The sequence below is a fragment of the Gekko japonicus genome, unplaced genomic scaffold, assembly GCF_001447785.1.
Source record: "Gekko japonicus isolate JY-2015 unplaced genomic scaffold, Gekko_japonicus_V1.1 scaffold154, whole genome shotgun sequence".
NCBI classification, from domain to species: domain Eukaryota; kingdom Metazoa; phylum Chordata; class Lepidosauria; order Squamata; family Gekkonidae; genus Gekko; species Gekko japonicus.
In genome coordinates, this window is record NW_015172008.1 from 290,327 (window position 1) to 314,622 (window position 24,296).

Sequence of the window (24,296 nt, forward strand, 5' to 3'; positions counted from 1 at the left end):
CATTCAGCCAGATTCAGACATGTACCAGGGTAGTCAATTTAGCAAGGATTAAATCCTGAACAGCAGTTTCCCCATTCATTGATCTTATATTTAGCAGTAGAACACTGAGACCTGGTGGTTTCCTGGCACAGTTATAGTTAAAAAGAAGGAAAGTCCTAAAAGACAAGACAGAGGCATAGCCAAGACCTAATGGACACAAAACAACAACAAACTGAATCTGGAATGTGTAGTTCTAAATAACATAACACCTTGGAATAATAAAGATAGGTGACAAAGGAGTAAAATTGCCAAGGGGTATTTTTAAATGCTTGGTGTGCTATTGACTGATATTACAAGCAATGCAAAATAACAAATGGTAAAAACAATGATCTTCCTACAATTAAGCATATATAAATAATAAAACACAACAGACAGAAGAATGACAAGAATGACAGTTACACACTTGTTTCAATATTCTCACATTATTTTCTTCATATTATATATAGACCCTGTCAAAACATTCCTAAACTAAAAGACCCTGTATCCTCATGGTAACTTATGAAGGTACAGATAATAGCTGCAGAGGTCATAGTAGTACTTTCTAACAATCTGAACTATCAATATAATGATATTACAAAAGAATCTAATTAATCTAATACCAAGCAGCTATAAAGTCATTCAGTTCCTTTATCCTAAAAGCATAGAAGTAGACAGAAATAACTAAGACACAAAAACAGGTTGTTTTTTCCAACTATGATTGTATTCTGTCGTACAAAAACAAGTCTAAGCCTTTGGTCTCATTTTGGCAACACAAAATTTACACCGGCCCTGAAAAACAACTTTGCACTGTAAAACTCTACACAAATTGTCATATGCTACAAAGACAACTTTTTCCTATGATAATACTCAAGATAAAAGTCCGTATCAAATATGAGTCAAGGTAAGGACTGATTAATAACACCTTTTCTGTGTTGACCAGTAATGTGGAATGTAGCATGAAGAAGAGAAGCGACATAGGCAGGCTGTATACAAGAATTAACAAGACACAGCTGCTTGCCTTAGAGAACAGCTTCAAATGACCGACTTAAAGGAACATGTTCTAACCGTACTCAATATAAATGAGGACACAATGTTATTGCTCCAGTTAGCCTACACAAATGATGATAGATCTAGCCTGTAATTAAGGCCTCAAGGGACCCGGATTTAACAATGTGAACCCAAAATGCCTCTCTTCTCAAGTGAGTCTGTTCTATGACTATAGGTCTGAATGGAAAATATTATACTGTTTCTAAAGCCAAGAATCTAAAACCTGATGGGTTGTGCGCACACCATTAGAAAAGTTCTGTTAAAGGAGCCTCTCATAATGCTTAAGTCATGGCTTTGATTTCATTGTCTTTCATGACAAAGAAACCAAGGCCTCCTGCACTGGGAAGTGGTCCAGAAGACATCCAAGTCTATGCTCTAATCTCCTGTTCTTTCACATTTCAGTTCCTCAGTATACTACCCTCTACCTATATGTAAAAATGCCTCCGGATCTACTAACAGATTGTCTTTGCAAGCCTTGCCTAGAGCACTGATTATGTTTTTAGTGACACAAAACAGGAAAACACCAATCTGAGAACCTAGATCGTTTCATTTAGCAGGAACAAATCAGAACTGAAGACAATTGTCGGCATATCAGTGCCTAACATCTGTTTAGCCCAGACAATGTAGTACATTACACAGTTTTGCAGCCACCATCAAGTGGCAGCCACATCTATTAGCAGGAGCTGGCTTGCAGTCACTACCAGGTTTTCCGATTCTCCATTTCTGATTAAACCTCACAGTGATGATCAGTCACCTGTGAAGTCCATTTCTCGCTTCACACTGACATGCCCAGCAGCTGAGATGTGCGCCAGTGAAACCTGATAAACTGACCTGCAGAGAAGGCACTCCAGTTGAAATGAAAGCTAATGAGCAGGTCAGAGAGGTAAGGGAACAGCGCCAAGCGGAGAAGATTCAGGGAAGCAGAAGAATGGGTGGGCATGGAGGGAAATGTGATGACTATTGATAATTGTTAAGTACCTTGACTCCAGTATGCAGACTCCACAATATGAAAAAATAGAAAGTGAAAGAAAACCTTGACAATGCATTTTTTTTAAAGAAAGAACAAACCTGAATGACATACTTTGTTAAAAGCTCGTTTGGTACTTCTAGAAGAAGGTGTATGCAAGATATCGTGTAGGCATTTGATGATAATGCCAAATAATGTCACTCTGTAAGAATAATGGAAAACTCATTTTTAGAATGGATTTTAAGGTTGGATTTGGTTTTTAACTGGCTGTCCAAAATGGGAGTAAATTGGTCTTTGGAGAAGACCCTGCAGAAGGGTCTTCCCTAAGGTCTCAGGGAAGACACAGTGATGTCAATAATTCAATTTTTCAGGTCTGGAGCCATAAAAACTGTGAGACTGTCAGTATCTGCTGTGTCCTTCTTGTATGGATTAGGATCTGTAATTAATCTGGGACACCCAGACTGATTGATCCATTTTTGGCAGCTGAAAAACTGACACGATGCAAACAAGTTTGAATTATATTTTAACGAAAGTTCTGATGCTATTTTTTTACTAGCTATTTCTAGCTAATGTGTGTGATTCTGGTGTGCTTGGGCTCCTTGAAGCTCAGTTCCCAGCTGAGCCATCGAACTCCATGAGCAAAGTTTTCCCTCACCCTAAGTGATGGTCCCCATCCCTACGGGCAGTGACACAGAGCATTCCATCAATGACATCCTACTGTAACTGTTAGCATTTCTGCAACTGTCTATGGTAGAAGTACACTTCATATTCAGGCTTTGATACGGTTACATCTTTAAAACATCTCTACATTCCAGTTTTCCACTCCATCTCTGCATCACATGGGACAAAGGAAAGATGACAGACACAAGCGCTGGACTACATTTTCCAATCACCAAAAATGTTCACTGCTGCTTTCAAAATGGATGGATGGAGGGAAAGCATGCCTGAACAGCACTATTCTGCCTATCAACCAGTTTCCAACAAAATTGCACACCTTTTCAGGTCAGGGCTGTTTCATACACTGTGCATTTCTTACAAATGGCATTTTGGTGTGGAAAACTGCACACACCATTTCTGCGTGTCATATGGAATGAATACATCTCTTTCATATGTGTGAAGCTCTGATTATTGTATATATGGAATGTGATGCTCTGATTCATGATGGATCCCCACAGCACGTAAATGTGGCAAAGCAAATGAGAAGGAAGGGGAATTGTGGAAAGATGGTTGCCAGGTCGGAACATCCAGGCTGAGTGTTTGTCTCTCTCTTGTGCAAGTACATAGCTTGAGGGTCATAGCCTAAAGCCAGCAGGAAGATCCGCAGGTGTGCACGGGGGGGGGGGGAATCTCCAGCACAATTAGAAGCCCTTCTCCCTTCTTTCTCCTGTTGTTTTTTTTATTGCTGTCCTCTTATTTTATTTGTGTGTGTGTGTTCCCAGTTGAGGATAAAGGTGAGATACAAATGGATAAACAAATCATACAAGGAACAGCAATTTCCTTCATGATAATTATACCTGGGACATAAATGTGTAATGTTTGAAGTAGTCCCCAGCAACAGAAAAATGCTTGCAATACAATTTTCCCACTTGGTAAAAGGATGTACCTTTCAGAATCTTGTAGATTTCAGTGGGTTCAGTGTCCCTCTGACTTGTTGCCAAAATTCTTTGCTCTGTGCAACCATTAAAGGTACAACAGCCTTGATTTACTTTGCACTGGCTTATTGTATTCCTACCAGCCCCCAAGCTGTTAAGCTAATGTTTAATTTTAAGCTAATGTTTAATTTTAATTTGTGCACATGTATTGATAACACTCACAACATGGGAGACTCCAGAGACACTGCGGTTTCAACCAGTCAGAAGCTGCACTAAAATAACATGCAAAAACTTTTGTGCAGTTAAACTACATGAGGGTAGATCTGGTCGACCACTTTGTCTGTTTACTGATTTATTTCTTTTTGCACACAACATACACACACAATTTTCAATGATCTTTTTGAAGGTTGCAATCTGTCAATCTGTTTAGATAATACGTGCACTTTGATGAATAATGCACGAAGCAATAAGGGGCAGAAAGCCTCTGTGGCTTAATAAAGCATGCTTGTTTTTTTGCTACTGTTCTTCCAGGAACTTTGTAAAGCTGTCTCGAAGCATGAAATACAAGAGGAAGACCCTGGGAATAACAAGATTCATTTCACAGGATGGAACCAGCTGCTACGTCTAAAAATGGAATGATTATAAAAGAAGGCAGACATTTAAAAACCTGCCATTTTTATTACTTTGGCTTCAGGGAGCACATGGATAAAGTCGAGCGACAACAGGCTATTAAGAGAAGCATTCCTCTTGGGGGTCTAGTTGGTGGAGAGGCGATTCAGAAATGCTATAAATAAGTAAGATTGGTTTAAGCCCCTTGAAAAGTTATAGCAAAACTTTTATTTTTAAATATGTGATTTTTGCCTTCGTTTTCAAACTCTAAATACATTCGCTGACTATTTAGGGGGGGAAGAAATACTCTACCAGTCGGATCAAAGTCTGGAAAATAATCCGGGCAGTTTTGCTCAGCTTCTTCTCCAGCAGGTGTGTCATCCCAACAGAGCCATCCATCCCACGTACGGTTACAGAACAGACCTAGAAAATTCAAAAAGTACAAGACTTTACTGGGGTTTGTTTTGAGAGGATAGCGGGACTTACCTTGTTCTTTTATATTAAAAATGATCCCTCTCGTTGGTTTACCTAATGAAATACCGCATTTAGAAGACATATTTTTTTAAATCTGTTGACAGCTGCACTAATGTATTTATTTACAAAACTTATATCTCTGCCCTCCCAGGGGCCACAAAGGTGACTAACAAATTAAAACACACATAATAAAAAAAATCACATTTAAATTTTTAAAAAATCAACCATCACAAAAACTACATATTAAAACAATTAAAAACAGAGCTAAAATACACACAAAGACATTAAAAAAAATTAAAACATTGTTCACAAAGGAGGGATCACCAAACATAATAAAAAAGTCTTCACCCCCCGGCAGAAGAAGGCAACAGAAGGGAACAGACAAATCTCCCAGGGGAGAGAAGTTCCAGAATTTGAGAACCAGCAATGGCTGTGCTTTACATTCACATTTACAGAAATTATTAACACTTCTGCTATTTTTAAATTGGAAATTACATTATATAATAGCCCCAAACTAAAAACTGAATGTGGCTTAAGGTTTGACTAAATTCACACCACGGTCATAATCCTGCTCTTGGGCATGGAGATGGAAAAATATTGGTGGTTGTTCATGGAAGGCTGATCCCATCACTGCTAAGAATCCACTCTTGGAATGAGTCATCTGCACGGGGACAAGGACTGGGTAGCCACATGTGGGAGAAAAGAACAGCCACACATTTTGTCATAAAGTTAGTACAAAATGTGTGTTTGTTTAGTGCAGTCAACTTGCTTCCAACTTATGGCAATGTCCTATCATTAGCAGCCAAAACATCCTGTCATTAACAGCCTTGCTCAGGTCTTGCAGACTGAGGACCATGGCTTCCTTAACTGAGTCAATCCATCTCACGTTGGGTCTTCCTCTGCTCCTGCTGCCTTCAACTTTTGTTAGCATTACTTCCTTTTCCAGTGAGTTTTGCCTTCTCATAATGTGGTCAAAGTACAATAGCCTCAGTTTCATCACTATAGCTTCTAGGGAGAGCTCATGCTTGATTGGATATATAACCCATTTATTTGTCTTTCTGGTGATCCATGGTATCCACACAACTGTCCTTCATTGCCACATTTCAAATAAATCAATTTTCTTCCTCTCAGTTTTCTTCATTGTCCAGCTGTTGCACCCATATATACTAATGGTGAATACTGTTGGCCATTGTTTTGTTTTCCATATCTGTTAGCATATTCTTGTTAAGATTTTGATGGACTCCATTTCTGTGTTTTGGAAGAGCTCCATTGCTATCCCATCGACTCTTGGTGATCTGTTTCTTCCAATTGCTTTGAGTGCAGCTTTCACTTCACTTTCTAAAATTGCACATTCTTCTTCAAAAGATTATTCTTGGAAGGAATCGGTCATCTTTTCATCTCTTCTGTAAAGCGCTTCAGTACATTGTTCCCTTCTTTTCTTTATTTTGTCCTGTTTGGTGAATATATTTCTGTGTCGATCTTTCAGTATGCCTAACATCGTTTTAAATTTCCCCCTGATTTCTTGGCCCCTGTGGAAAAGATCTCTTGTTCTTCCTTTTTTGTTCTTCTCTTCGATTTTTTTACCCTGGTTGTTATAACAACTTTTATGAGGTGACAATTTCTCATAAGTGTACTGCACAAGGTCTAAGATCTTTTTTCTAAATCTCAACATGTTAGAAACATTAAGGAGGAAACCCCCCCATGTCCTGAAAAAAATTAGTACAAGTCACCTCATGGTGACTCTACCATATTTTTAAAAAAAGGAATGTGAGAATATGACTTTAGATGCCTTAGTTACACACCCAAATGCAATCAGGAACACTTTTATGCCCTAGTTTTTGGGAGTTGCTACACCTTTCTGCGGTGGCTCAAGTGGTTAAGACGCTGAACTGCAGGCTGTGGAAGGTCAGTAGTTCAGCAGTTCAAGACCCGGGTGCCACATGATGGACTGAGCTCCTGTCTCTAGTTCCAGCTCCTGCCAACCTAGCAGTTCGAAAGCAAGAAATTGCAAGTAGATAAATAGGTACCACTTTGGTGGGAAGGTAACAGCATTCCGTGCGCCTTGGTGTTTAGTAATGCCGGCCACATGACCACGGAAACGTCTTCGGACAGCGCTGGCTCTTCGGCTTTGAAACGGAGATGAGCACCGCAACCCTAGAGTCGGATTCGACTGGCTTTCGAGCAAGGGAACCTTTACCTTTACTTTACACCTTTCTGTTACTGGAAACAGCTGTATGCAGCAAGCCTAGGTCTACAAAATTATCTGTCTGTCTGTCTGTCTAGTACTGCTCATACAGCTATCACCTTAAGCAGAAATTAGGACCCAAAATATTTTAAAAGACTGTACTTAGTATTATTTTTTTTATATTTGGTTATTGCACCTATGAATTTTGCCACTGAGAGGGTGACACAATCATTTGTATCCAATAGTAAACCAAGCCACCTGGGCTTGCACATTTAGCAATTCTGTATCTTTAAGTAAAGGGGTGACTAAATTAGCCCTCAACCCATTTAATATAGGGCACTCGATAATCATACGTTTGATGGTTTTGATTTTATTATAAGAGCATTTGCATGTTCTATTAGAGTGCGATACTCTTATTATATCTGCCCTTCAAAACCACCAAGGGAAGAACGTTCATTCTTGCCAGAGTAAAAGCTCTTCCTAGTTTTGGGATTGTCAACTGGTAAAAATATTTCAACAGTTACATTGGGAGGGCAATTCCCAAATGGAGTGTTGAACATACCCTGTGCGCCCTAATAGATGTATTGTAACATCCAACTTCCTTATATTGTCTTTAGTTTCTGTATTCTTAATCATATATCATTTGTTATTTCTAGGCATTTTATTTCTTTTCCAATAGTTGATCCCATTGGCTATAATGTTTATCTGCCTGGATACGCCCAAGTATCCTTAAAACCTTTACTTTACTTTACTTTGATGAGAAATGCGCTAATCCAAGCCCTAACTTCCATTGATAATTTGTCTAGTTCCTCTCTCAGTGCTATGCCTGAGGAACATTTGCAGTGTTCCCTCTAAGCTGAGTTGGTGTGAGCTAGCTCACAGTTTTTTAGCCTCCGGCTCACAGATTTTTGTGTTCGCTCAGGAAGGGTGGCTCCAGAGCAAACTAATGAATGCAGAAGCCAAAGCGCTGGCTCACAACTTTAATGCCCATAGCTCACAAAGTAGATTTTTTGCTCACCAGACTCCACAGCTTAGAGGGAACATTGTTTAGGAGTAGTCGATAAGCACTGAAAAAAGTCATACTGGATGGAATCCATTTTTTCAGAAGCAGCCTGAATCCAAATTTCCACATCATACAGGAATTTGTTTAGAACCTTAGCATTAAATACCTTTAAGGCCGAGGGGGCACATTCACTTCCTGATGAAGTTTTTTACAATTGTCCTCCCTACTCTCAAGGCTGTGCTCCTTGCTAGATCCAAGTGTATTCTCCATGTGAGAGATGCTTCATCGTGGATTCCCAGATATTTAATTCGATTGACCTGTTCCATAGGTGGACCTGCTACGTCCCATTTGAAGATTTTCCCCTTTTCCCTTTTGGTGAATACTATGACTTTGGATTTCGCCACATATGAATTCTTAAGGGTGTTTTAGATCATACCCTAAGGAACTCGCTATCCTTTGTATAGTCATCTGGGAGGAAACACTCATTGGTTTTGATAGCCAGACTTGAAGTGAGCTGGAGTTTATTCTTTCATATAGAATGACACATATTTGTGCAGTGAAGAAAAAACTGTGCAGCTGGGCATGTGGGCCTAGGCGCTTTGTTTTTTAAAATACACTAAATAAGATAAAAAGGAATAGAAAACGAAGCGACTGTCTTTTCAGTGTTATATCCTTTGTTTGTTCTTTACTTCTGTAATTTCCAGTGTGTTTGTTTGCGTGCTGGGGTTAGGGAGGGGGGGGTTGTGCTGTTGTACTGCATACTTATATAATAGAGAATAAAACTAAAAAAAACCCTCTGAAGTGACCTTTCAGTGCTCTTCTTCTGCCCCAAAAGGATGGCAAACATTTCTTAAAGAAGCATAGTAATCAGATTTACAGACACAGGAAGATTTTAAAAGATGACAATGACTATGGAAACTTTGTGCTGGGTGTTGACAAGTGAGAAGATATGCTTGGCTAAAAATGGAAACTGGAAAACATTCCAAGTCCATTTTGTTTCACTTGTGATCCAAGTGGGATGTATATATTTCCCCCTCCCTTATAAAGATGGATGAGGTAAAATACTTGGTCCCATTATTAACAAATCATGGCAGCATTTCTGTCTGGTATCCAATTACACCCTCCCCTGGCAAAATCATTTTTCTTTCTGACTGTTTTCTTCCAGGATTTGGCTGCATGTGTATAAGCTGAAAGAATCACTTTGTGCAATCAATGACAGAGATAAGCAGGAGAACCAGACTGCATTTCTGAAACTCAGCAGTGTAGGGTATACAGGTTTTTGTTTAATTCTATCATGTTTGGCCATTCAGTGAAATGGAGAGAAACCCCCCCACTGTGTTTTCCAACACAACGTATTTCCTCCCCCCAGGAAAATCAACAGGACCAGCCCATTATTCTTGCTTTATGGCAAACAGTAAACTAATTTTGTTGCTCTGCAGTGTTATTCTGCACACATATTTGAAACTGTTATTTGTAATTCCAAATTATTGGCTGCTGCAATAAAATAATCAAACTCATTTTTTTCTGTCTCCTTTCCCCCAATGAAATCCTCCCAGGACTGATTGAAAAATAAGGTGGGTAAGCAAGAACTCTCCTGTATATCCTTGTACTATTCAGCTCCTTGTTAAGTGGGCCATCATCTGCTATGTGTACATTCTTAGCACACCACAGCAGTACCCAGCTGTGCTACATATCATTGGTATGCTAACACCGCATGCACAGTAGCTGAGGACCCAATGTAAAACAAGACAGACATGAGCAACTCCACATGCATTATTTTTCCCCTTTCCCCCCATTACCTAGCGTTGCCATCCTCCAGGTGGGGTTTGGAGATTTCCTGGAATTAAAATCTCCAGACAACAGAATTAGTTCCCTGGAGAAAATGGCTGCTTTGGAGGGTGGAATCTATGGCATTGTTGTTGGGTACCCAAAGGTTTGGTGAGAGAAAATTATAAGAAATAAATGAAACAAAATATATGTATTTATTACAAAGGGTGCGTTCAGATGGCTCTTTAGATCCGCGCGAGGCACGAGTGCCTCATGGATTTAAATGTAATGTCTAGACATCAACATCTTGGAAATGTCCGTCTTCCATGAGCATCCTGTTTTGCCATGCTTTGGTGCCGTACTAAAAAGGTACTAGTTAAAATCTGGAGTTTTCAGTTCCAACGGGCCAATCGTGGACTTGCCCCCGTCTGATCGTTCCAGCGAGCAAATAAAAAATGATGCCCTTTCGGGATGGTCAGACCATCCCGAATGGGTGCCATTAAAAAAAAAATCTTGATTTTGCGCATGCGTGGATAAACAAGGCCGCAATATCACGCCCATGTGCATGCGCAAAAAGTTTTTTTTAAAAAAAAACCCACCGTGTGTGCCTCCTTCAGTGGGTGCTGTCTAGACAATCCACAGCGCACGGTAAGGCGATTCCCCCGGGGATGTCTGGTCATGTGAGGATTAGCTGCTTGTCTGGACACAGCCAAAGTATACTAAAACTCTAATTTAAAAACATAGGCCCATTCCACCCTTGAAGTTGTGAATATTTGAACTAAGAAATCCTGAATCATATAACATATAACAATTCAATATCTCTAGGTGAAGAGCCTTGAACCAATAAAACAGGACCAACAATTCAATATCTCTAGGTTGATAACCTTGAACCATATTAAAAAGGACCAAGGCCTTCCTCTATGGTCAAATTATTGTCTACATGCACTACATGACATATAAACATGTGTTAGTTTGGGGAGGCTCTAAATAAAAAATATTAAAATTACTAAATATTAAAATTACTAAACTACTATTTTGTTGTTGTTGTTAATGCCATGGGGCCTCTTAAAGTTGACATAGTTTAGGACGTCAACATGTCTTCTGGCTATGGGAAGAGAATCTTAACTGTCTATTGGGTTGCCAAGTCGAAAATCGTCGGGAGTGGGGGACTCCTGCCTGGCATCCTATGCGCGCGCGCCGCACGCACATCACCAGGAAGTGACGTTATGACACCAGGCATGCTGGGGGTGGGGCCACAACCATCCAAGGGGGAAACATAGAGTTTCCCCCTCAGATGGTTGTGGCCCAACCCGCCGGCATGCCCAGCGTCATAACATCATTTCCTGGTGACGCGCACGCCTAGGTGGGGTTCCCCCCCGGGGCCCAATATGCCGGCGGCGGGGAACGGGCCTCTGGGGCGGGGGTTTCCCCGCCCCCCGGGGGGACTTGGCAGCCCTAACTGTCTAGCTGGCCAGTACAGGAGCAGGCAGTCCTTCAGGAATCCTGGCCCCAAGCCAGGCCCAGGGCCTTAAAGGTAAGAAACAGTCCTTTGAACTGAACACAGAAAGGATGTGTCATGATCTGGGATGTGCCATCAGAGGCCTACCAGGCCCAGGGAGCCTGGCTAACAGTAGGGGAGGCTGGGCCTACAAACCCCAGAAGGCCTTGGGAAGTTTTGGTGCTGATCTTGACCAATAGGAAGAAGAGGTCTGGGGTATATAAGAACTGATACAAGAGGAAAAGCTGTTTTTCCTCCCAGGGAACAGAGCCATAAGAGAGGCTGCTGTGGGGAAGAAACCCTCATCCTGAGGGAAGGGTGAGTAGTCTAAGGCCACTTGAGATAGTGAGCTAGGAACAGTATATTTAGATGCGTTAGGGCATTTGATTTCTTTTCTTTTCACCCACTTACTGTTTTTATTCCTGCACCTTGTTTGTTTGACCTCCAATAAAATAAACCATTTTCATTGTTCACTCTGCCTGGTCCTCACGCTCATTTCGGCTAGAAGTCTGAAGGTCTTGGGAGGGTGCTCTGGGCCTTCTCAAGTGATCCTAAATACAGAGTGGTGGCAGCGTCAGGTGACACCCCACCTGAGCCGTGACAGGATGTATGGAACGAAACAATGACTTTCAGATACAAAGAATTCATTCTTTATTAAAACCTATTCAACAAAAAAGTACTTTAGAATGGCAAGTTCTGAAAGGATAGCCATGGTAGTCTGTCACAGAGGAACACATTTATTTATTTAGGCTTATATTCTGCCCTCCCTGCGAGCAGGCACAGAGCAGATGACAACGGAAGTTAAAACATTTCATAATACGAATTAAAACAATTCATAATAAATCTTCCACAATAAATAGTTAGAACAGATTAAAACAAAGCTATAAATAAGACAGATGACACGGCAGTTTGGTATGGTAGTCACAAAAACTGGAGCCACTCAGCCATAGACCAGACTATGGGTCTTCACCAATGCTCCCTCCAAGCTGTGGAGTCTTGTGAGCAAAAATTCTACTTTGTGAGCTACTGGCACTAAAGTTGTGAGCGAGCGATTTGGCTACTGCATAAATTAGTTTGCTCTGGAGCCATCCTTCCTGAGCTAAGAAAAAAATGTGAGCTGGAGGCTAAAAACTGTGAGTTACCTCACACTGGTCTTCACCTGATGGGCCATTCGAAGATGGAAAGTTCAGCAGGGGAGGCCAATAGATGGAATAATACAGGAGTCTTGCGACACCTTAAAGCCATCACATTTTTATCGCAGCATAAGCTTTCATGGACTAGAGCTCCTGATGAAGTAGACTGTGGTCCCCAAAGATTTATGCTGGAATGAAAATGGTTAACCTTTAAATTTCCACGAGATTGCTGCTGGCTCTCAGACTAAATCTCCCTTATGGCAAAGGGACCATTTCAGGTTTTGATAGGAATTTCAGTGCAGTGATGGAAGCACAAGATTTATAGGAGGACTGAAAGCCACCTTCTGGGATATTTGACAGTATACTGCCCAAAGGCCGTGTTTTTTAAGAGCTCTTGTGCGTAGTTCCTCCTTTATCCCTCATAATAACTTTTTATATAGGAGCGTTTGAAAAATAATCACATGTAGTTTCCACAAGTTTTGTCTGTTTAAAATACCTGTGTCCTATAGTATGCTGTTAAACAATAAAAGCCACACAAAACCAGTAGCATAAAAACACATTAGAGCAGGAGTTAGAAACCATTAAAAGCAGCTAATCAGCCTACAAACTGCAGCACTGAAGCTTTAATTCAATAATAAACACTGTTTATTGTGCAAGCAGAAATTTTTAAAAATCCTTCAAATGCAGTAGGCAAAAGAGAAGGCACAGTTCAACCAAACACCTGGGAAAAGTTTCAGGATCATTTATTAGCAGACAAATCCATAATGAAAAATGTTGGCCTCACCAACTGTGCAATCCTAGACAGTTACACCCTCCTAAACCCCTTGAACTCAGTGGAGTTAGAAGACTGTAACTGTTTACTGCAAATGTATCCAGCAAGGTTGTCAGATTTATACTTTTTTTTTGCTCACAAGACTGCTGTAAGGAAAACCATTGCAAAACCTTAGTGCAGAATTTCCCTTGTGATTTCTGCCTTTACATTAATTCTAATTTCTTCCTGTAACCTTGATGAATCCCAAAGTTATTTCAAAGTCTTTTGTTCTACTTTTACCTTTTTGTGCATAAGGCAGCTCTCTGTTCATCCTCTCGTAGCATTTGAACTGGGAATCAACTATCTTCTGGCGGATTGCTGGATTTTCAGTTGCTATAGGTTCTAGTGTGGGGTCAGTATCATTGACAGCAGAAGAAAGACTTGGAGCCATTCTCTGTGCAAAGAGGAAAACTTGTTAATGTCTGTCAGGAAAAGCAGGAGAACAGACTCAAACACATGAGAGTCACAGATACCCATCGTTCTTACTTCAAAGACCTTTTTATCCACACATATGCACAGTGTTGCTATGGAAATGTAATTGGGTTTGTATGTGTGTGTGTGTGTGTTTGTGTTTCTGCTAGCAAAATGTATTTTGACTGTTCTAAAGGAACCTGTTGTGAAGGGATTGGTCTGTACAAGATTAAAAAAGACATTGCCAAGGGTTGCTGACTTTGATTACCCACAGGAGCATCTCTTGTGCTTCCCTATGGTAACCATCCATCAGGGGCCATGGCTTCAATATCCACTCATATCAGAACAACCTGCGTGGGAACTCTGGGCTAGACCTCTATGGTTGGAGGGAAGCTGATCAGTAGTAACTCTGTGTGAACTTCTAGCCATAAACTCATAATGTGAGGGCATCTGTGAACAGATTTTTTTTTTCCTGTTGAGCTGCAGCTTGAAAGAAAAAAGAAAATAAAAACCCACCTTGAGTGTGCCAGTAGGGTGGGGGGGAAAGGATTTCCTAGATCTCTGCCTTGTTTTATTGTCATCTTTAGGTATTCCCTCAGCAACAATGACTGTGCTAGCTAAACTGTCAGTTTCCATATCGGGATGGTGAGGGAACAGTGCCAGAATGGAACTCCACATGACAGTGTATATAAGTGTGTTACTCAGCAGGGATTTAAACTCTGAGACTTAGTGACATTGGCAACCTATTGTGGGAACTGAATTTTTTGTTTCTGTTCTTGTAATATAGCTGCACAACGTGTGTTGTACTTCAGAAGTGCTATTGTTCATCAGGGCACTGTGACTCATGTAAACTACAGAGTGGGCAAGTCCTGTCCCTGGGATTTGACACCTCATTGGTCCTCACCACCACAGTGCACCTGCTGTAGGCCCAACCACCTTGTTTTCTTACTATACTGTGAATACACAGGAACACTCGAAATAGTCACTGGGAACAGAGCGAAAGTGTAGAAGAGGCAGTGTCTCTGTGGGCTAGTTAGCAGCCACAGTGGACCGGATGTGGTCCACCAACTGAGGACTGCATTAATTAAGAGTTCAGGCAGCAGGAGTGCCAAGCCCTCCTGAGTTTTCACAAAAAAGGTCAGGAAAGCTCCCAAACTTCTGGCTTTCCGTAAACTCTGAAATACAGAACTGTTCAGGAGGGCATTTTTATAAAGGAATACAGCTGCATTGTAAGAGAATGATCCAGGAAGATGTATTGATAGATAGAACAGGACTGTGGATACATTATCTGTCGCTATATGTTTTTTTATCTTGGTCTCACTGCATTCATGTTTAAGATTTATGCCTTGTTTTTTCCCCTGCAGTCCTAGTCCTTTTACTTCATTAGAAGTCTCCTAATCCTATTGACTGTACTTACATTATGTAGTCTACCTTTAGTCTCTGTGAGAAAGGTGGACCATAAATAGCATAAATAAATAAACTAGGCCAGCAGCAAATGTGAGGGTCTGCCTCATTGGCTGTATTCCAGCTTTTGGTGTGTGCGTGCTAAAAGTTCTAGAATGGAAACCAGGAAACCTACACTTTTGAAACTCTAATTCCCTAAGACCAGCAAGCAAGTAGCATAGTCTGAGCTACTGTTTGTTATCTTATTTATGGCCCCTGCCACACGGCAGGGAAACCACGAGGCAAAAGCGCGGCTAATAGAGCCGCTCCATCGTTGAGACGCTGCGGCGGGATCCCACGGATCCCCTGGCCGCAGCGCCTCTTCTCCCCGGCAAGAGCACACGCCGGGGAGGACGAGCCCGATGGGAGGGGGAGGCTGCTGAACTGCGCATGCCCGAGCATGCGCAGTACGGCCGGGGGCTGGGATGCGGCGGCACAAGGACGCGCCGCCGATCCCACGGCCGGCTTGGGGCGCTCCAGACGGCTGCAACCACCTAGATAGGTGGTTCGTTTTTGCAGCGGGGTATCGCCATTTGGGCCGGATCAGGGACGGAGACGGCACGCTCCCCAGATGTTGAGGTGGGATCGCGTCCGTTTGCTCCGCCCCTGTTCCGTCCCGCTCCCGTCCCAAATGGGCTCGTATGAACAAGGCCTATGTATGTATTTACTTAATTAATACCCTGCCTTTCTCCCCAATGAGGACCCAAAGCAGTTGACATCATTCTTCTCTATTTTCCTCCTCATAACAACCCTGTGACATAAATTAGGTTAAGAGCAGTGTTCCCTCTAAGCTGAGTTAGTGTGAGCTAGCTCACAGTTTTTTAGCCTCCGGCTTGCACATTTTTGTCTTCACTCAGGAAGGATGGCTCTGGAGCAAACTAATTTATGCAGTGGCCAAATCACTTATTCACAACTTTAATTCCAGTAGCTCACACAGTAGATTTTTTGCTCACAAGACTCCACAGTTTAGAGGGAGCACTGGTTAAGAGCGTGTGACTGGCCCAAGGCCACCCAGTAGGCTTCCACGGCAGAGTGGCAATTTGAACCTGGGTCTCCCAGATCCTAGTCCAATGGTTTAACCAACTATCCCACACTGGTTGCTATTATTTATTATTTATTAGTTTGATTTATATCCTGCCCTCCCAAAGGCTCAGGGCGGCTCACATGCGGCAAAGCCAAGTGCAAAATATAATACAACATACAATAAATAGAACATTTAAAATCACAATAAAACCTTCCAATAATACGGTGCTATAGGACAGAATACTATTTGAATTGCTACTGTTATGTGTTAGTGCTGCATTTTTATATTTTTCACTGGTATATGTTATGAAATATTGTGCTATTACTAGGATGTTGTGCTGCTTTCTCCATTGCAAGGAGCAGGCCATAGGGTTGCTTGGCAGATCCCTAGATATTTGGGAGTGGTATCTGGGGAGAGTAGAGTTTGGGGCATATAGGTAGCTCAGTGAGGATGTGATGCCACAGAGCCCACCCACCGAAGCTGCTATTTCCTCCAAGGTAGCTATGTCTGGAGATCAGCTGTAATTCTGGGAGAACCTGAGGGCCTACGCTGAAGTTTGTAACCCTAGCAGGATACTGTGACCATACCAGAGTTTTGCATACAGCGGCAAACTCAGGGTTGGGAAATTGCTGGAGGCAGAGCCTGGGAGGGAACTCAGTAGGGATGTAATGCCATAGAGTCTACCCTCCAAAGATACCATTTTTTCCCCAGGGGAGCTGATTTCTTTAGTCTAGAGATAAGTTGTAATTCCAGGAGAACTTCAGGCCCCACCTTGAGGCTAGCAACATGAGTTTTGCAGCACATCTTCATTTAGCAGCACAGTCATTCGCTGCTGACCTGTTTGTACCAAACGTCCTGAAGAAGCAGATCTACACATGCAAAGCAACATATCCATGGATCTGCTTCTTCTCTTCTGAATTTTTAGTTTAAAATGTTTATAAAAATTGATGTGCTTCCCCAATGGCAGTGGTCCAAGGTTGTAATCACAAATGTGCTTTAAAGGCAAACTCTGAAATATCTGTTCATTTTAATGTTTACTTTTTGACTCTGGGCACTCATCACTATTGCTCTTTACCCTGAGAACACGAGCAGGTGACTCTGTTAAAACATTTCCCTTTTGCTACATTAGTCTTGGCTAAATCGTGGGTTTAGCCTCTTGTGAGGGGTTCTGGAAGTAAGATTATCTCTCTCTTTTAAAAGCCATTTGCCTTGCCTCTGCAGTTTTACAAACGTATTTGATGATTTAAACAGATGTTGTACAAAAAGGAAACATGAACATCTGCAGACTTAAATAACAACCTCTATCCCCCCACAAGAATCCCTTTCTTATGCCGTTATGTCTTATCCTTATGTATTCATGGGTTAAACAGTGAAACAAAATCAAATTCATTGATTTGCAGTTCAAGTCTTACATCTAATTCCTTCGTGAAATAGATTCAAAGTCCACGGAAACATATGCAGGTCAATATATCCCAGGTTTCATCCATTTTGATAATTTGTTTTACTAGAATGAGTTGAGATACATGGCACCCTTTATTATGGCTTTTTCATTATTCTTTATTGACAGTTTGAGATCTAGAGTTGCCAATTCTGGTTTGGGAAATTCCTGGAGATTTGGGGGTGGAGCCTGGGGAGGGTGGGGCTTGGGGAGGGTGAGGTTTGGGGATGGGAGAGACCTCAGTGGGGTATAATTCTATAGAGTCCACCCTCCAAAGCAGCCACTCCCTCCAGGGGAACTGATCTCTGTAGTCAGGAAATCAGTTGTAATTCTGGGAGATCACCAGGCCCCACCTGTCGGATTGAAACCCCATGCCTCCCGGCATTTGCTTGGGCTACGGCAAGAAAGAGCTTGCTCAAAACGTGCATCCTAACATCTTCTGTATTCACTTTTCCACACTATTACCAAATGACAATTTGTTTTCTAAATATTCAGTGGAATTAGTGAAGACTGGACTGAATGTGAAGTTCCTCAGCTACATCATGAAGAAACTGAGTGGTAAGCTAAATACAGAGGGCTGCATCCCCAGCTCTAGAAATGAATGCAATCATTTGTTCAGTATATTTTCTATATTACGCACAACAAGCATATGGCATTAGTGTAAGAAAAGTAATAAATATTGCAAAATTACATGAATAGTTGCAATTAACAAGAACATTTTGGCTAGAAGAGATTTTTTAAAAATCGTATTCACTTAGATCAGGATGCAAATAACCTACTGTTATTATTGTCCAGGAACCAAAGAGCTACTTTAGAGGCACCTAAGAGCAGGGGTATGGCCTTTGTTGTTTTTGACACTGAAAGAAAACGTTGGACAAATCCCCCCCCATGCCACACTGCAAACTGCTTTCCTCCTCAGCTCAGTATGCCATGAGTCGGGGGAGGCACTATTTGAGAACTACCAGCCCAAAGGTGCCTTAAAGGTTTGGACCTACTTACACCATTCTTTGGGATCCTGGCTAACACTGAGCATTACATTCACTTTCACAATATATTGTCAAAACAACCATTACCCAGGGCAATATTTTTAAAAAGAAGGACCAGGTTGCTTTTACCAGATGTAGGAAAGTGGAATACCATACACAAAGAAAATAAAGTATTTTTATTCAAAAGAAATCAGTATTTTTATTCAAGAGAAATTAGTAATTCACAGCTTTGTAATCAAGTTGTCATGTGGTAAAAAGGGGCCAGTAATAATCCTTCAGAAGAGAACTGAATAACTGATGTCCCATGTGGCAGTTTAGCAGCCGTACATATGATGTCACTCCTAAAAGTACAAGTAAATGACGTCTTACATACGACCACCAAGCCATCACGCATTACGCAAATGCTATAAGAAGTACATTAATACAGAATAAAATAGTAGATGTCTTTGACTGATGACCTTTTTGATACCTAAATGGTGTTAAATGTAGTCTAATTAGAAGCAATTTTCACTTAATTTTGACTGTTATTAGACACTTTCAAATAACCCATAACTGAACAGCAAAAAAGGAACCAGAAAATTCACAATTTCTGTAGCCAAGACTCCAGATGACAAAAACCAAAAGGCAAATTCACAACATGGTGTCAACATTCATGCAATGAGTGATGTTAATGACTACTGCTGGAAGGGTATGGAAAACTGCCCACAAACATACCCATTTCAGAGACATCTACAATGTGTAACCCAGCTCTGTCATCAATCATTGTCAACTATGCTTACAAAAATTCCCCCTCCAAATGCAATTGACAAATAAAGTAGTTTTCAAAACCTGTGTAGTCCCAACACATGTGGAAAAGTCAGCAGAAACTTGTTGAGAAACAATTATTAGCCTACAAGAATGATGGTCAATATTTTAAAATGGACAAAGTTATATCTACAAATGCGACACTATTATAAGTGCTGCATAGTAAGCTGAATCCTCCAAAATTCATATAATTCTGGTTGTTTTTTTAAAAAAGATCATCATTCCATTTAAAATAGGATCAGTTAGTTTCAGCAACAGGCAACTGAAAAACATCAAATTGTGGTTTATAGTATTTTACCACAACAAAACAGCAGACATGCGGCTATAAAAATTCTGATTTTCCAAATGCTGGTAAACATAAATCACCCAATCATTACTTAATCAATCTTCACTGTATTCAAATATCATAAAGTTGGTGCGTGGTTAACCTAGACATTGTTGAAGACTTTTAAATAGTGTCCACAGTAACAAATGTTCAGACCAAAATTTAAAAAATTCAAAAGATGTTTGATTTCTTCATTTCATAAGAAATTTTTAGATGCTACATCTGAGGGTATCCAACTGTGAGTTCCAGAAGTGCACACAACTGACCACATCACTCCAGTCTTGGCTCATCTACACTGGCTCCAAAAAACTTTCTAGGAAAAATTCAAGATGCTGGTCTTGACCTTCAAAGCCCTATATGGTTTAGGACCAACATACCTGAAGGCCCACCTATTCACTTATGACCCTGAACAACTAACCTTGCCTTGGGTGCTTCTGCCTTCTGATATTAGGCGGATGGCAACCCAGGAAAGGGCTGTCTCGGTCATGGCACCAAAGCTTGGGAATTCTTTCCTCAGGGAGTTTTGTCTGTTCCCTTATGTTGCCATCTTCCAACAGTGGGTGATGACTTCTTTGTTTCACTTGGTTTTCCCTCAATGATCCCTCCTTCCTAACCAATATTTTATGTTTTGTACATATTTTAACTCTGTTTTTTTAGCTCTTTTAGAAGTTGTTCTAACAAGGTATGTTTGGGAAGGGGGTTTATTTTAATGGTTTTATAATTATTTTATCATGTATGTTTTAAATTGTTAGCCATCTTGGCAGTCCTTGTAAGTACAGAAAGGTGGGATATAGATTTTGTAAACAAACAAACAAATATGTATATAAAAGCCCCAGTGTGCATGTGTATAAGAGCCCCAATCCCTTGATGTAGTATCAGAATATCATTAATAAATTGTACATGAATACACATCTCAACCTTTCAGTTAAGTCTTATGGTGCACTTAGCAGTGCTTTTGGTGGCTAGTTTGTCCTTTTTACTTACAATTAGTAGAATAATTAGTAAGAAGCCATTGCCTTCTTTGTCCATTATAGATCCTTTGTAGAGCAATATTTCTTTTCTGAACCTACTGGGAATTGAAGAAAAGCAATATTAGTTCTAATTTATCCACTGTCAATCTGGAGATTATCCAACTCTTCATTTGTGGTCAAAAACATTCCACATGTGTGTACATACAAAAGAGTTAATATACCACCACAAATGATTTTCTTTTGTGATACATAAAATAGCCAGTAACATAAAAAGATAAGTAGCCTATTACAGTGGAAGGGAGTTCTAACTCAGTGGTTCTTAACCTGTAATCTACCTCATCTTTCTGAGGATGCAATATTATTATCCAATGTTCCCTCCCTTAGCCAGAATGAAAAAACTTTTATCAAGTTGCATTTATGATATATGCATATAATATACAGGTCTTAGGCATACGTTTTATGAGACCCTTATGCCTGATGACCATAAACCAGCTCATTTATATTGTTGGATATTAGTAAGTGGTTGCCTTCAAAAGTTCTCCAAAATTTCTAGATAGCCCCCAGGAGGTGGGGAAGCATATGGCCCCATTTAAAGATCACTGTTCAAACTGGATGTTTTTCGCACAAATGGGTCTCCTCACTCCTGCATCTGTATTCCTCCATGGCTTCTTTAGTTTCTGCAGAGGTATTTTTCAGTCCAAGGAGCAAAAACGCAGTTTGCTCCCTTTTGTGGCACAGCTAGGGAATTCCTGGAAACAGGGAAGTCTGATGCTGCACAGCAAGAGAGGACAAACTTCATTTTTGCACCTCAGAATGAAAATACCACTGCGGTAATGACCGAAAGAGGCGGAGGAATACAAATGCAGGAGCGGGGAGACCCGATTGTGCAGAAAACATCTTGCTCAAGCACAAAATAAGGTTGGCTTGCTCTCTTTACAAAACAACATGTTGCTCAGATTCTAATAGGATGCCTCCTTAACATAGCATCCCAATATGGGATCCAACTGAAAGATTTAACATAAGTTTTCTATAGCTATATCCTGAATTTGTTATTTCTTTATTTGCCCTGCCCCCAGTTTCGTTTCTCACTCTACTTGCTGCCAGTCTTTTCCCTTTGCTTTCTTGTCTTCCTTCTCTCTCCAAAAGATGGCCAGGGTGCTCCTTGCACAGGCTGCCTCAGAATCCAGTCAAAACACAGTTAACCTACTACATGTCACCACAGTACTGTTGTTTTTTTTATAGAGGACTAGGAGAGAATGCGGGAAGTGTGTTAGCTGCGGCAGCTCCCAGATGAAGACAGCAGAGGCAACAGTGAAGGCAGTGGGCAGGACAGGAGACTGGCAACAGGTGAGGCACCTGGGAGTCTGCTGTACTTAAAAAAAAATCACCTCAGCAGCCTGAAACAGTTTTGCCTAATGGTAGAGTTCACCCTGTAGCTTTCATTTGGACTAATTTTTAATATTAGGTGGCAACCTTATAGTGCTTTTCTAAACAAAGTTGACTTTAGTGGACTCAGAAGGGTGTCAGCTGAGGATGGAAAAAAGGGTGCTGGTGGGGAAGCAGCACAGTTTGAAATGATCATAGCGCTTCTGAGGGAAGAGATATTTGGCAATTGTCAGAAAAGTACTTCTACATTAAGAAGAAGAAAAACTCCAATGTCTAAATATATTAACACTGCTCTGAGGGAGAACTTAGATTCTCAGTAAGCAAAGCTACAGAACCTTATACAGACAAGGATACTGGAGAAGGATTTGGCAGAAGGTCTGGGAAGGTAGAAAAAATTCCCAGACAGGCCAAACAGTAAAAGGAGTTATTTATTTATTAGACTAGAGGTGGCCAAACTTGCTTAATGTAACAGCCACACAGAATAAACATCAGATGTTTGAGAGCCGCAAGACATGAACAAATATTACACACATGTTTTTATTGAAAAAATATGCAAATTTGCTTTTTACAAACATTAAATTAGACTGTGTGAAAGAGCCGCATGTGGTTCCTGAGCTGCAGTTTGGCCACCCCTGAATTAGACTTACTAGGCTGCCCTTCCCTGGAATGGGCTCAGGGTGGCTTACAACAGAATAATACACAAATCTCAATTTAAAACTAAATTAAAATAATCTGGCAATTTCCAGTAAATAAAAACACATTACATACAGTATATAAGATGCCGGAAAAGAAATCTCACTCCCCCTGCCTGCCTGGGGGGAGGGTTTCGAAAGATGGAGAAATTAAATAAAGGTGCCAAAGAAGCCCTGTCGCTGTCCTCAACAGAAGGCCTGGTGCCGCAGGGCACGGATGTCTTCCAGTAGAGCATTTCACCAAGCAGGGGCCAGGACTGACAAACTTCCACCAGAAAGTTTTTTATTTCCTGAGAGTAGCGCTCTTCCATGGGCATACTGGGAGAGGTGGTCTCAAAGATATGTAGGTCCCTGACCGCTAAGGGCCTTAAAGGACAATACCAGAACCTTGAACCTGATCTAGTGCTCCAATGGAAGCCAGCGCAGCTCGCGCAGCACTAATTGAATGTGTGCTGTCCAAGGGGTCCCAGTAAGGACCTGTGTGGCTGCATTTTGGATCAGTTGGAGCTTCCAAGTCAGGCACAAGGGCAGGCCCATATAGAGCGAATTACATTAATCCAGCATGGAGGTGACCATTGAATGGATTACCATGGCTAAAGCAGGGCGAGACAGGTAAGGGGCCAGCTGCCTAACCTGGCAAAGTTGGAAAAATGCCTGGCTTCTTAGGGTCAAGGATAATAACGTCCTGCCAATAAAATAGCCGCCCTGAGCCCATTTGGGAAGGGCAGGGTATAAATCAAATAAATAAATAAATACATAAAATGGGTTGGGAAGAGAACTCTGGTCTGTCATGAAGAAGAGTTGCTTAGACACCTCAGGAGTTAATGAAAAGCTGTATTATCTAAAGGAAAACCTGTAACATCTGAATGGAGAAATCTAGAAACATCAATAAGAACTGCATTGTGCTAAAATATGCTAAACAAAGTACCTCTCAAAGAAAGAAATAGAAACCCTTGAAACAAAACTACAAATACACTGTCTTGAATGTCCTATGAACTTAACTCTGTAAATATTAGAAAGTTTTTACCTCAGCAATCTCAAAACCTTGACTAGTTCATTTATACATATATTCCCTGCTTGTTTAATAAAACCTTTATTCTGGTCCTGTTCATACGAGCCGTTTGGGCCGGGAGAAGGACGGATCAGGGCCGGAGCAAATGGGCGCGATCCCACAGCAACATCTGGGGAACATCGTGCTTCCGTCTCCGATCCGTCCCATCCCGCCCATACAGCGCAGCAAAAAAGAACCACCTCCCTAGGTGGTTCTTTCGGATGGGCCGCGGCAAGTGCGGCCGTGGGATCGCCGGCGCGTCATTGCGCCGGCGCATCCCCGGCTCCTGGCCGAACTGTGCATGTGTGCGCATGCGCAGTTTGCCAGGCTCCCCTTCACACCGTCGCATTCTCCCCGGCATCTGATCCGTGGGATCCCTCCCCGGCATCTGATCCGTGGGATCCCGCCGCGGAGTGTCAAGTTTGGTGCGGCTCTGCTCAGCCGCGTTCCAGCCGTCCCGTGTGGCAGGGACCTGAGTTTCTGAAAGTTAATTTGCCTCAAGTGCCATTTCTGAAGGGTTTACAAAAACTGGACAGCTCCTGTATTTTCAGTAGAGTTTCTGAGCTGAGGAAAAGCATAAACTAAAAATCTCAAACAGGGTGGGACAGTCAAGTCTTTTATGACAAAGAATATATACACAATACTGTAGGGCAACTTAGGC

General features: G+C 41.4%; 1 protein-coding gene across 1 annotated transcript in view; it reads right to left on the minus strand.

Moving 5' to 3' along the window:
* The window catches only part of CALCR (calcitonin receptor), a 96,891-nt gene extending 76,327 nt beyond the window's left edge, over positions 1-20,564 (minus strand). Inside the window, exons 1-3 of the mRNA XM_015420206.1 lie at positions 20,520-20,564; positions 13,345-13,498; positions 4,546-4,656 (exon numbers count right to left, since the gene is read on the minus strand). Coding sequence (XP_015275692.1) covers positions 4,546-4,656; positions 13,345-13,498; positions 20,520-20,564 — 310 coding nt within the window. The remainder of the gene's footprint in view (positions 1-4,545; positions 4,657-13,344; positions 13,499-20,519) is intronic.
* Between the last annotated feature and the right edge of the window lie 3,732 nt (positions 20,565-24,296).